General features: G+C 39.8%; 1 protein-coding gene across 1 annotated transcript in view; it reads right to left on the bottom strand.

The window, feature by feature from the left end:
- Positions 1 to 10,003, bottom strand: part of TACR3 (tachykinin receptor 3) — a 38,372-nt gene extending 28,369 nt beyond the window's left edge. The window contains exon 1 of the mRNA XM_071431818.1: positions 9,209 to 10,003. Within this exon, the coding sequence (XP_071287919.1) occupies positions 9,209 to 9,684 (476 nt within the window). The 5' untranslated portion in view covers positions 9,685 to 10,003. The remainder of the gene's footprint in view (positions 1 to 9,208) is intronic.
- Between the last annotated feature and the right edge of the window lie 2,898 nt (positions 10,004 to 12,901).

The raw sequence follows: 12,901 nt of genomic DNA, 5'->3' as shown, positions 1-12,901 counted from the left end.
AGTCTGAGCTTCATCATAGAATCATACAATAAGCTGAGTTGAAAGCAACTCATGAGAGTCATTGAGTCCAACTCCTTACCCTGCACAGGACCATCCCCAAGAATCACACCGTGTGCCTGAGGGCGTTATCCAGCTGAGACAGGCTGTGCTGTGCCCACTTCCCTGGCGAGCCTGTTCCAGTGCCCAAGCACCCTCACAGTGAAGAACCTTTTCCTGATACCTGAGCTAAACCTCTCCTGACTCAGCTTCATGCTATTCCTCCAGGTCCTGTCACTGGTCAGGAGGGTGAACAAATCACTGCCTGTCCTTCTGCTTTCCCTTGTGAGGATGCTAAAGACTGCAGTGAGGTCTTCCCTCAGTTTCCTCCTCTCTAGGCTGAGCAATCCCAATGACCTCAGCCCCTCCTCATAAGACTTCCCCTCCAGACCCTTCTCCAGCCTTGTGGTCCTCCTGTAGATGCTCTCTAGATAGATTAATGCCTTTACGTTATAGCACCCAAAATTTATGCAGTTTTTCTGAAGCCAGTGACAAATGCAGAAGCCCTCATAGGTTCACCATATTCTGTGATATTTATACGCAGACCTTGTACCTCTCCACACCTCCTCTCCAGGGACAATAAAAGATGGCAGGCATTTGAGCTGAAGAAGGATTTCTAATGGCTACAAGCAACTGAAGCCTTGTTACACCACTGAAAAGCATTCTGGAGCCACACAGACATTTTTTCAGTGGGGTGCTGTGACAATTTGTTTGCAGTCTTTGGACAGTTACTGTTCAGTCTGTCACCAGGCTTGAGCAGTGTGGTTCCCTGCTGAATAAAGGACTCTGAACTCCCACTGAGGTGGTTTGATTTAAAGATGGGACTTATAATGATTTCTCACTCCAGTGGGAGCTGCTGATAGTGCCACAGATAGCTTATTCTACACAACAAAGTGGGGATATAAAATATACATCGCTGAAAGGAATGAACTCATAATGCTCATTTATTATGACAAGCAAAAATTATTATTACCCCACCCAACAAAACATTTATACTTGGAAAATAATTATAAGATGGAATATGCATATTTAGAAATGCAGGGATGGAAATGTGTACAGGTAGAATTCAAGCCAGCACTTCCAAGAATGTGGATTGCTCAACAACTGCACCATGTTCTTCCGTGTATGACTCCAAAGCATTTTAGATAGCACTTTAGTTTCATATGCACATCATTAGCATAGGATTTTTTTTTTGTGGCCATATGACATCCCACTGTCATCACTTCTTTTACACCTTTATCTTGTGTTAATCTTTGTCCCTAATTGATTACTACTGAAGTCAGCAAGAGTCTTTCCACTGAGTTTAATGAGAAATCATTCAGGCTGCATGATACAATGGCTGGTGCATCATGGTGTACTTGCTGCTGCACTCTTTTCGTAGCTGTCAGAACAGATCCAGTTCCCTTCTGAACTGCTCTGTTTGTCTAGAGTCTACAATTTAGACTCTTCTTTTCTTGTGTCTTGGGTTCACCAAATCAAGAAAATCTGTTTTCTCTGAAACAAAAATAGAGAGTCTTCTTTTGAATAACATTGATAAACTCTTTGAGCCAGTAGTTTTAATGGCAGCATAATCGTGTATCTCTCTTAGTTTTCCAGTAACATGAGCCAAATAGCTGCTAAATACTATAAAAGCTTGAGAAGTTTGTGGATTATGGTCCCAACAATAGAAAAGATAAAAAATAAACCTAATTTGTCTTTTTGTAAAATGGCTTAGACTGGCTAATACAGCCAGGAAGACCTTTTGTCTTTAACACATCATTTAGAAAATTGTGGCAAAAATACACAAGATGTTATTAAAAGAAAATGATGTTCAAAATTGGATCCTGCAAATGCCCATTTGGAGACCCAGCTGGAAGCCTTTAATCATCCTAATTGATTTGTTTCACCTGTTTACAATGTGTTTATAAACTCACATGGGGCAAAATGTAATCATCCCAGATTGTAACAAGAAATTGGAACTTGACAAAGGAAGAGACTGAGAGAAAAATCATAATGCTTGCATGTAAGGGACTTGTCAACAGGACACAGCAGAGCATGCTTCTTTCATGAATACTCAGAGGCTGTTATTCCCTCAAGACAGAAGCTGATCTTGGGACTTTCTATTTAGAATCAACTGGTATTTAAAAACCTTAAGGAATTTGCTGTGATTCCCTGCCCTTGTTTAGAACATTGGTGTGGAAAATCCTACAAAATGTAAGCTATATAGAGTAGACTAAAGGTGATGGAACGAACTGCGATTTTATAGGCATTTTTTGTATGATGAAAACAAAATCTTTAACTTTTGTATTCTTTAATCTCTATCTGCTACCTACTAGAGCAAGGCTCCTTCTTTTCTTGTGTGACTGGTTTGTATTCATTTATTTAGTCTGACTTTCTCTGCAGGAAGAGTGGCTGTGGGCATTTCTGTAGGACTATAACTGACTGTTGAGACAGACTGGTTTTGGTGCCCTGAAGGGCCTGTTGTGCAGTGTTCACCTTAAAACTAATGCCATAAAGGAGGTGTGTGACAACATGACAGATAAACACATGGTACATTTGAGAGATCAATATCCCAGGAGTATAATTTGGCCTTGATTTACCCAGAGGAATGTGTGTTGCTCTGGGTGGATGCCTATTTGTGCTTTGAGCAGGGGGGAAACACTGAAGTTTTTCTGAAATCAGAACTAACTTCCGATGCCTTCCTTACAAGCACCTCTTAACTAAAACCTAAAACCAGTAATAGTCAAAGTTTTCAGCATGGCTGAAAACACTCTCATAAACAGTGCATTCTACTTGAGGAGGATCTGGTAACTGTCAATGGGCTAGATTTTTATAAGTATGTAATTGATTTAATACAATGTATTCTATATCTATGAATATTGATAGAAAAGGCCTGTCTCATAAAATGACAGACTGACTTCCCCTGACAGAAAGGTTTCTGTTTCTCCTTTTCTTTTAATATCATCTGTGTAGGCTATTGAGGACCAGTATCACTGCAAGGTCTGTAGAAACAGCTCCAGCTGCATAACCACTGTTAATTACATTTCTTCCACTTCATCTAGATGGGTTCCTTCTTGTTTCTGCAGCTATCTTGAAATAATTTTATTTTAGGGAAACACAGGTATGTGAATGATACAGCTTTATTTCCTGGTTGGTAAATTAGTCAGAAAAACATGTGTTTAGGCAACAATATTTAAGAAAATCAACAAATAAACAAAACAAACTGCTCTCCCCCAAAAATTCATCACCCCAACCCTTGACTAGCTTTTAAAAGTACCACAGGCCACATTGCATAGTAAAACACAGAGCATATTTTAATAGTTTTCATTAAATTATAAGTAAGAGTATGTATTTAAGGCTAAGACTGTCTAAAATGAACTTCTTGTTTGAACATAAGGTTAAAACTTAGTGGATATTTTCTCTCTAGAACAAGAATTCTGGGGACTTGTTGCTGTTGTAAATGTTGCTTATATTTCTCAAGATATTGGTGTATCAACCTCTTTTTTTACAGCACCTTTTGAAAACAGCTTATTAAATAGAATATTTACTCAGTACAAAACAAAAAGGAAAAAATAACTGTTATGCCTGTATTTTTTTTTTCCAGACTGCCCCAGTATGTTTTTAATAATTTAATTCTGACATGAATTTTGACCAAAACTGGAAAAAAGTCCTGTCTTTTTGCCCAATCACTATGAAATTGTACCTTTGCCAGAAAAAGTTTGTTTTTCCTAGGCCTCTGCATGCTGAATCCTGTTGCCATTGCTTCAAAGTGTTCTGCAGAAACTATCTCACCTCTTTACTAAGAGAGAAAGAATTGTCAAGTCCAAAAAAATATTTTTAGACCCCCAGGTGATAGAGAGTCCTTTGTGTTTCAGCTCTTGATATTTGAACCCTTAATGCCCTCCTATTGAACTTTCTCTCCAGTTCTGAGAATTTGTAGTTTTCAGAGGGCAGCCTAGATACTGGAACCCATAAATGAGATGTGCTTCATCTTCAAATACTCTTTGAGGAAGACAGAGAAATGGGGAAGGGGTTTTCTCTTTGAATTCTATAATTTGGCAAAGTAAGAATAGAAATAATAGTGATAATTTCTAAAGCATATCTTGCATTTTTTGCCCTTTGTGATGTGCAGTGACCAAGGCTAATTCCTGAAGTTGTGATTTTGAAGTCATACATCAGTTTGAAAAAACATTGTGTTGCACTTTAGTGTTGTAGTAGAGATGGCAGGTAGTTTTTTCTGTAGTTATGTGGCACCAGGGGCTTTAGAAAAAGCCAGCTAACAGTAAAGTGGCATCTTATGGAAAAAGATAGAAGCACTATCAATTCCTTATGGTGAAAGCATTCTCCGGTATGAGTGGGAGGTCTCTAGCCTGTGAAGCACAAGAAACTTGAAAAAACCTCCATCTCATTTTTTGTTTTTCTTGTTCTCATGCTCATCTCTCTCTCACAAGTCTTCAGTGCAAGTTCTCAGTTCTTTTTAAATGAAAACCATTTATTTTGAGACATCTAAATCTGAGGGATAGGGAATGAGAAAGGGGCAAAAGGCTGCAGTTCTGTTTGAGCAGAGCTCTGTGCCAGGTGTGACAGCTGGGCAGTGCAGGTTTCCTTCTGTCACTGCTTCAGCCTCCTCCATTCACCAGTGAGCCAAGCACAAAACACTTGGTGCCAGGCTCACACTCAAGGTGGCAAATACCAAAAGATCCTTCATGTGTATCTCCTGCTGACACTGCTGCCATATCATCACAGCACAGGGTCATGCCCTGTGCACTCCGTGTCTTAAACTGCCAGAAATGTTTGAGATCATTTCTATACATACACATTTCCCTGTACTTTATTATTTCTGAGCACACAAGGCAGGTAAGAGGTACTTAATAACAGTCAGATAATAGATGGTTTGGAAGGACTATCAGTTTAAAATGCTTATGGTGCATGAAGGCCTTGAGCAATTTGTCCCAGGAATGAGAAATCAGGCAGAGTGTGATACCAAAATGTACTCTACTGGAAAGATAAGACATTTTTGTGCCAACTGCCTACTTCAGAATTTCAGTAACATTAATTTATAGGGCATGTTGGTACTATTTTGTGACAATAATAGCTGCTCTTACAGAATACATCTGGAGAGATTGAAGAGCCTAAGTGATATTTTCAGGATGTGAGTGTATATATATGATGAGTTTGGGTTTTATTTTATGAGGTGAATCCTTTGTTTGTCTCATGTCCATCTTCTGTTACAAGCTCGTATCATTACTTTTGCTGAAGTCTGAGTATATAGAGGGATTATTAACAGCCATCAGTAACTGAAAAATGTCACAGGAAAAAAGAAAACTGACACCGTATATGTGTGCTTCTGTAGATATATTAAAAGTGAGAAAATGAGGTAGTAAACTAGAATGACAGGTATTGAATAAGGACATACATATGCTTGCTAGAAACTAGGTAATACTCAGGTTCATAAAAAAGAGAGAAGACTGTGCAAGCGGAGACATAAAATTGAATATTAAATATAAAGTCAAGTAAAATGAAACAAATGTTTTTTTGCCTTCAAAGACCAAAAACTTTCAGGTGTACTAGAAAGAAAATAAATGGTAAGATATGAATAGGATAAGCAACTACTCACCATTGCTATTAGAATACTTTTAAGTCATGAGGAGTTGCTTTTACGAAGAGTTAAATTCATTGACATGTGAAAATCATTATGGAATTGCAGAGAGAAAAGTAACTGAGAAAGTAATACAGTAAGTGTGCTAAAACCAGAGGAAAATACGTAGTACTAAGTGCTCTAATGAAGCCATGTTATTTTGTGCTATATTGCTGCATCCCCATACTTCCACTGTAATCATCAAGCATCTGCAGAGAATTTTTAGGCCTACCCACAAAACAGGTTGTATAAGGAAGCAATCTCTGGACTCAAAAGTAAGTGCTGGCATACCTGAGCCACCTTCTTTGCATGCTAAGATCTTGTAGAAAAAGACAGCAGATCTTCAGTGCTAGGTGGCCTAAATTCTGCATAATTCACTGTCATTAGTATGTCCAAGAGCTGTACTGCAGTCATACACTGTATTGCCATGATCACAGATAGAATTTGGGATCATGGATGGACCCTTTAGGATCATGCACTGGTGAGTGACAAGGGTGTATTGGCTCCAGAATTATCTCCTATTCAGTTTATCTTGGACTATTCACCAGTTTATCCCCATAACATAGCTAAAGAAAATGTTGCACTGGAAGGAATGGAACTGTGCAGTGCGAGCTACAGAAGAATGCAGGAATGAATGCCTGCAGCACAGCGTAAAATCCCTGCTGCTTCTGGTGCCTGAAACAACTTGGTTTGAGCTACCTGTGCCATCTCTGCAGTAGACTGCAAACAGCCTGCTGGAAAAGAGGGAGAAAGCAGGGAAAAAAACCCACTAGGAAGGGATGGTCAGAAGTGTGAATAAAGCCACATGAATTTGAGTCTGTGTTCAAGGACCAGGATCCTCAGTCTTGGATACTTTAATCATCAGCCTCAGATGCAGCTCACCCCCACTGCAGGAAGTGCATAGTTCACAAAACTCTGTGTCAGCCCAGTAATCTCACAATTCACACATCTTAGAATGTCCTACAGAACCAGATGTGAAAGGAAACTTGTACTGCCCATGACCTCTGCTCAGAGATGTCCAGGTTCACAGTCACACATTTACACTCTATGAACATTTGGACACTTGGATGCTCTAAAGCAACCAGTGGAGCATATCATAACATACTTTTTAGTGAGTTACTACCCATGACCTTTAGTATTTTGAGATGGTAACAATTTCTAAAGGAAAATCATCTGATCCCATCATTTCAGTTCCCTTAGCAGCTTTATCCAGATTGGTAGCTTTTGTTGTTTTAAATTTTTATTTAAAAGAATGTGTAAGGATGAGTTTACTGGGTTAAAATGGCTGAACTTTTATGAAAGGCAAACGGGAAACAAAAGTTTTAAAAGGCATCCATCCCTGGAATAGGGCAGTCTGTACATCCAAGGACATTCCTTAGGATCTGTTTTGACCCTTAGGTTTCCTCTGCTTGGCAGAATTGCTTTGCAGAGATAGCCAGGGAATATTTAAAGGCACTGAATGCATCAGGTGTGATTTGGTATAAAAGGAATAGTAGTGAGAATAGGGAAGGAGGGATAGACTGCTCTTCTGTTTGTTTTACATGATGCTGCTTGGTACTACAGAGAGTTCCCCTAAACACAACTATGCCATTGTTCATTGAGAAGATTTTCATTTGCCTTTGGAGGCAGGTGAACTTGGAGGATGTAATATGGGATGCAAATAGTGATTTCTTCAGGGGATTTTCTGACAAGAACTAGATCAGAGTGAATAACAGTAGCTATTTACTCACCTCTGACCACCAACATTTTGCACTGCTACACCAAGGAAAACATTTCCAATAGATGTATCTGTCCATTGCACTTTAGTCAGTGTGGAGCAGAGCTATTTTCTCTCACTCTGGAAATGCATTTGGATTCCTAAGGAACTGTATTCACTTTTGTTCCCAATTTCCTAACATAAATTTAGGAACTACCAAAGTAGTAAGTACTGCATCTCTGTGGATAATTTTGTCAGGAAAAAATGAAATAAAACATTACTCAGAGCGTTCCTGTAACTGCTCAACTAATGACTTAATGAGCTGCAGCAGTAACTATTCAATATGCAGCTCTAACTGTTAAATACTTCAACTAAAGCCCTTTTGTTTCTGAAAACCTCAAGCTAGATAAGAATCTTAAGCGAAACTCAAAAAGACAATGAAAGAAATCTTTGCCTGGTCAAAGGTAGTAGCACTGGTGTTATACAATCTTCTCAATTTTTAATGGGGATTAACATTTGAGAAGATAAATCACTAGCAGGAGGAAAGTGTACTGATTTCTTCACGTCTTCTCCCATCCTCAGAGCAGAAAAGTACAAGAGTTGCCAAGAATCTAATTTGCTCTTTCCTTTCTAGCTTTACAGAACCGAAATGCATTTAGCTGAGAGTGCCCCTGCAAATTTTATATTAGTAGGGCAAACAGAAAAGTATTATTATGAACTTGACCACAAGTACAAAAGGCACAACGTTTCCCAATCTTTGTACCTGGAAATGAGAAATAACATTTCAAAAAGTGGATTGAACCTTATAAAACCTTAACTGCCATCACTTGGAAATACTGCAGTTCTGATAAGTCAATTCAGAAAATATGTATAATGTGATTTGAATATGTAGGAGTTCAGTGAATAATCTCAGTGCATTGCTAAGAGGAGTAAAAGACCAGAAATACAAATCAATCTGTTAAAAAAAAAAAACCAAAACACAAAAAACCCAGTAAGTTATCTCCCCAGCACAGCAAATGTGAAAACAATAATAAAGAAACATTTCCCAGGGGAGACTCAGAGCACTCTCTGAGAAACAGAGTCCATCAATGCATCTGTGTAGGAAGCTGGCAACTACATCTTCCCTCTGCTGCATGGACATTACAACTGTCTTATTCCATTATTGTCAGGACTACAAAGGTAAAGTTTTTCCCAGACTTTTTTTTGTTTGAGAGTCACAAAGCTTTATTTTGCTTCAAGAAATCAGAAAAAACCTGAGCACTTTGAAACGATGTTCTTACCAGACCTCTAGATATGCACAGATGGTAATGTAAATAGTCTCATTAGTTAAAATCAGCAGGAACAAAGCATCTCAGAGCTGACTGTGAGAAAAGCTATTAAAAATGGGATCTGAAGTGATTTCTGAAGAGGAGGCAAATGCCTCTGCCATCTGCAGAAATACAGAAAAGAGGGAAATTTGAAATCCTCTCCCTTTACACACAGACACTCTGCAACTCCTTATCAGTATATATTAGATGCCTGGCTGAGAGACAGACTGTTTTCACAGTGGGAAGCAAAACCCTGAGTTGCTGTTACAGAATAAGTATTGAAAGATGGAGCACAGCTGAAGTCAAACAGAGAGAGGAAATTTTGGTGTAAAAGAAAGCAGAAGAATAAAAACAATGGAAGACTGAAGAAAAAAGACCAAGGACCAGGAGGAAAAGTGTGTTAGGGAGAGATCCTAAAGAAGCACACAGGAGCACAATGAATGAACTATTGAGATCTTTGCCTCTCATCACTATGATTGTTATCTCTGCATTTTTATTTTGGCAGAGAATCTGATCTCAGTCTCTCACCCCTACACTTTTCTCTTGTCTCACCTGTCCACAGCGATGGCTGTCATGGAGTAGATGCTGGCGAAGACAGCTGTGATTGGGAAGAAGTTGTGGAAGCGGCAGTAAGCCTCTCCAAAGTACCACTCGCTGTGCAGTGCGTAGATGAAGTTGATGAGAGTATTGAAAGCAGCCATGGAGGCATCAGAGAAGGCCAGATTCACCAGGAAGTAATTTGTCACCGTCCTCATGCGCTTGTGAGCCAGAATAATCCAGATGACAATAAGATTCCCAAAAACGGCCACTGCCACCACGCCACCGTAAGCCAGAGACCACAGGGCAATGCGCCAGGAAGGTTGCACGAACTGATTGGAGAAGTTGCCTGCTGAGGAGGCTACAGGAGCAGAAGCATTTGCAGCTGGTGCTTCCAGAGCCTGTCCCCAGGGATCACCTGCTTCAACAAGGCTCACGTTCCACCTGCTGCTCGTGCTCATGTTCCACTTGGCTGTGGGGACTGAAGTCATCTTGGGTGTTTCTCTCCTCTCTTCCAGGAATGATGTAGCTCTCCCACCTCCCTATCCCAACCCCCCGAAATCCCCACCAACAGATAAGAAGAGGGAAGGAAGAGGAGGGGAAGTAAGGTAGCACAGCAGGTACTGGAAAGGAGAGCTCTGTCAGAAAAAATCTTTGGCTATGCTGTTCAAACTGTTAGAAATGCTCTAACAGACAAGTCAGGAGAGCTACCTCGGAGTAGAACAGCAGCCTGTTTCTCCTCTGTACAGCGTCTTGCTTTTGATTTTGCTCAAGGAGAAGGGGACTGGGAGCCAAAGCACATTTTATAGGCTTGTGAGTTCCCAGCGTCACGAAGGGAGTGGAGCGATAAGCTCCATCGGCTGGTAAGCTAACAGCTCCTTCCCTCTGCTCTCCCTCCCCTTGTATGTCATTCGTTGCCAGCAGCAGGCACTTTCAGGAGCTGTGGAAAGCATCACAGGGAAAATGAATTCTCATCTCGTTTATGTTGAGAGATTTGTTTTATATTGTCTTTCTTTAAGTTTCATTATTGTGCATCCTTTTTTAAATAGTCTATTTGCCCTGTGTTTGCAGGGCTAATCAGCTGGCTTAGTTGAAATTCCCAGGACTGAGGCTGCCTTTTTTATTAAAGCTCTTTCCAGATGAATTTATTCCAGATCAATTCAGACCTCCTTTTTTGCTGCTCTCTTTTTATTTAGTACACACTTTCCTTGAAACCATTCTGTAACTTACAGATTTAGAATAGTGACTCTTTCAGACAAACAAATACATTCTGCTGCTCTCTAATTTCACTTTTCATTCTGTAATATGTAATTGATATCAAGAAATATTTATAAGCTATTTGCATGTTCAGCAGTTACTGATTTTTATTGAAACAGTATGCAACCCATAGGTGTCCCTAGTTATGGGTAAAATATTAGGGGTTTGTTTTCTTTGTGTCTTTGAAAAAAAAACTTCTTGTCCCTGATTTGCATGTATTTCATGCTTAGTACTATTATTATTTTGAGCAACCAATATTTTGATATGCAGTGATTTCTATAGCTGTATAAAAGGGTAAATGAGGAAATTTAACACCCAATGTTTTCAAATCCAAAATCAGTTTTCTTGCTAATATGTTAACAACAACTGGCATTAGGAATGCATGTTTTATGCAAGGATTGATTGCAAGGGACTTCAACTAACAAACCTTTGTTATTCAATAGGCTGCAGTCTTGAGGGAGAAAATGTGTTTTAGTGCCAATCTTTCATGTTTCAACAATTTAGAGCTGCTACTTGTCATCAGCAGAGGTTTCAATTGTATCACAGCAGTGGGAGCTATTCAATGTCCCTATCAGCAATGACACATTCAGTACTTTTTTAAACAAAAGCTTCAAACAAAAATCAAATACTCCTGTGTACCACTTCCTCCCTGATGTATTTACCCAGTGGAAGCAGTGCCTGCATTTTAATTGTCAGGTTTTCACTGCAGTTTTAATTTGAATGAATGTAATTGTGGCTGTTTCTGTATGAGCTTTTACCAACTTATCCCAGCCCTTATGTGAGCAGCTGCCCACATCAGGCTTAAAAGCTTTGCAGAAAACCACAGAAGCTCTGTTGTAAATCACCTGGTGCTACAGCCTGTCTAAAACCTACCCATGCACTGCAGATGCTTGTAACAGGAAAGTCACTGCAGTTAATCCCACAGTTCCATTTTGAATTCTAAATCTTCCAGCTGCCTCTTCTTTCTTCCTCTCCCTGGAGGCGAGCCTGAAGAAAGGCATGGTAGACAATCTCTGTGAGTTTGAGAGATGAAAACATTCAATTGCTGGTTCCAAAGAGTGAGGAACAATGGACTGACTAGTTACAGCAGAAAGTTGGACACTCAGCTCTTGATTCCAGCAGCTTCACTCAAGATTTTCACATGGCTGTAAGCCAGAGAGCACAACCCAGCCCTGTGCCCAGTGCCATTCCACCTTTATGCCCAAACTAAGAACTCCGGACTTTATCCTTTTACTAAGCTGATGTGTTTTTCACATTTGTACACCAGTTGCACAAGTGCCCCACATTCTTCTGTTGCTTCCATCCATCTCTCCCAACCTCAGCTCTATTACTCCTTTCCCTTTATTTTAGCAGAGACAGGATCTTATTTCTAGCACACAGTACTGACAAGTGTGCAGTAGAGTGTGAACTTACAGGAACAGAATCCTGTGGGGCACTGTGGTAATTTCCTCTGTACGGGGAGATAAAGGATCTGTGTTTGCACCACTTGCTGTAGTTCATGGAATCCCATTCTGGTCATGTTTGTAAATTCTGTCTCAGGTTTCCATGAAAAATGTGCAATATCCAGTAGTGCTGCAAACTAGGGACTGGATTTTGACTTTGAAAGAAGAAGTCTAATTTCTTGTTCTGGAATGAAGCTTGTTCTAGCTTTGCTGTGAAAAATTGCTGGCCATTGCACTCCAAGTGTTCAGGAGAGACGATTCCCATGTCTTTCCCTAATCATCTATGGTCCCCCCAAGGGAATTTGTTCTCAATGCATTCCCAGTCACAATGTGAGAAGACAGTACAAGGTAACATCCCCTTATTCTAGCAGAGCTATAGGTAAACCGAGTCCTTGAGACTTACTTTAAACACAAATCAGGAAGCTTTTTGTAATCTGTGTTTGTGAAATGTCAGCCAGGCCCCCAACACAGGAGTGCCAGCTTTGCGGTGTAGAAATCAGTCTCATTGATTCTGTCTTCCTCTTCAGAGGTATGCTGAGAAAATAAGTCTTCCCTGTAGGGAAATTTTTATATACTATGCTCCTCCCCATTCCCTCTCCCCCATAAATGAGAAGAAAAACTGTGGGGTACCATTAGCATAAAAGGGCAACCTAGATTTTTTAATTAGTCATTTGCTCAGTAAGATGGATGTGATCAGTCTGCAGCATGTATCTGAAACTGGCAGAAGAGGTGGCTGAATATCTGGACTTGTTTTGTTTTGAGAAGTGGAAAACTGAACAGCACAGGACAAATGTTGGGCAGCTGGATCAGTCTCCCGTGGGGAATATTTATGACTCCTTTTGGAGATGACTAAATATTTGCTAGAATAAATTCTCTGTGTTCTGGTTTTCATTCTTACTGAAACCACAGAGAAATAATTGGAGCAAAACCAGATTTTCCTACATCCAAAGGGCTACAGCAAAAAATAGGGTGATCTGCCTTGCTGACCTTTTACTAAACTAAATAAGAA

Source organism: Agelaius tricolor, unplaced genomic scaffold, assembly GCF_023055355.1.
Source record: "Agelaius tricolor isolate 1412-34295 unplaced genomic scaffold, bAgeTri1.0.p SCAF_8, whole genome shotgun sequence".
Lineage (NCBI taxonomy): Eukaryota > Metazoa > Chordata > Aves > Passeriformes > Icteridae > Agelaius > Agelaius tricolor.
This window is presented reverse-complemented; position numbering and strand designations above follow the sequence as displayed.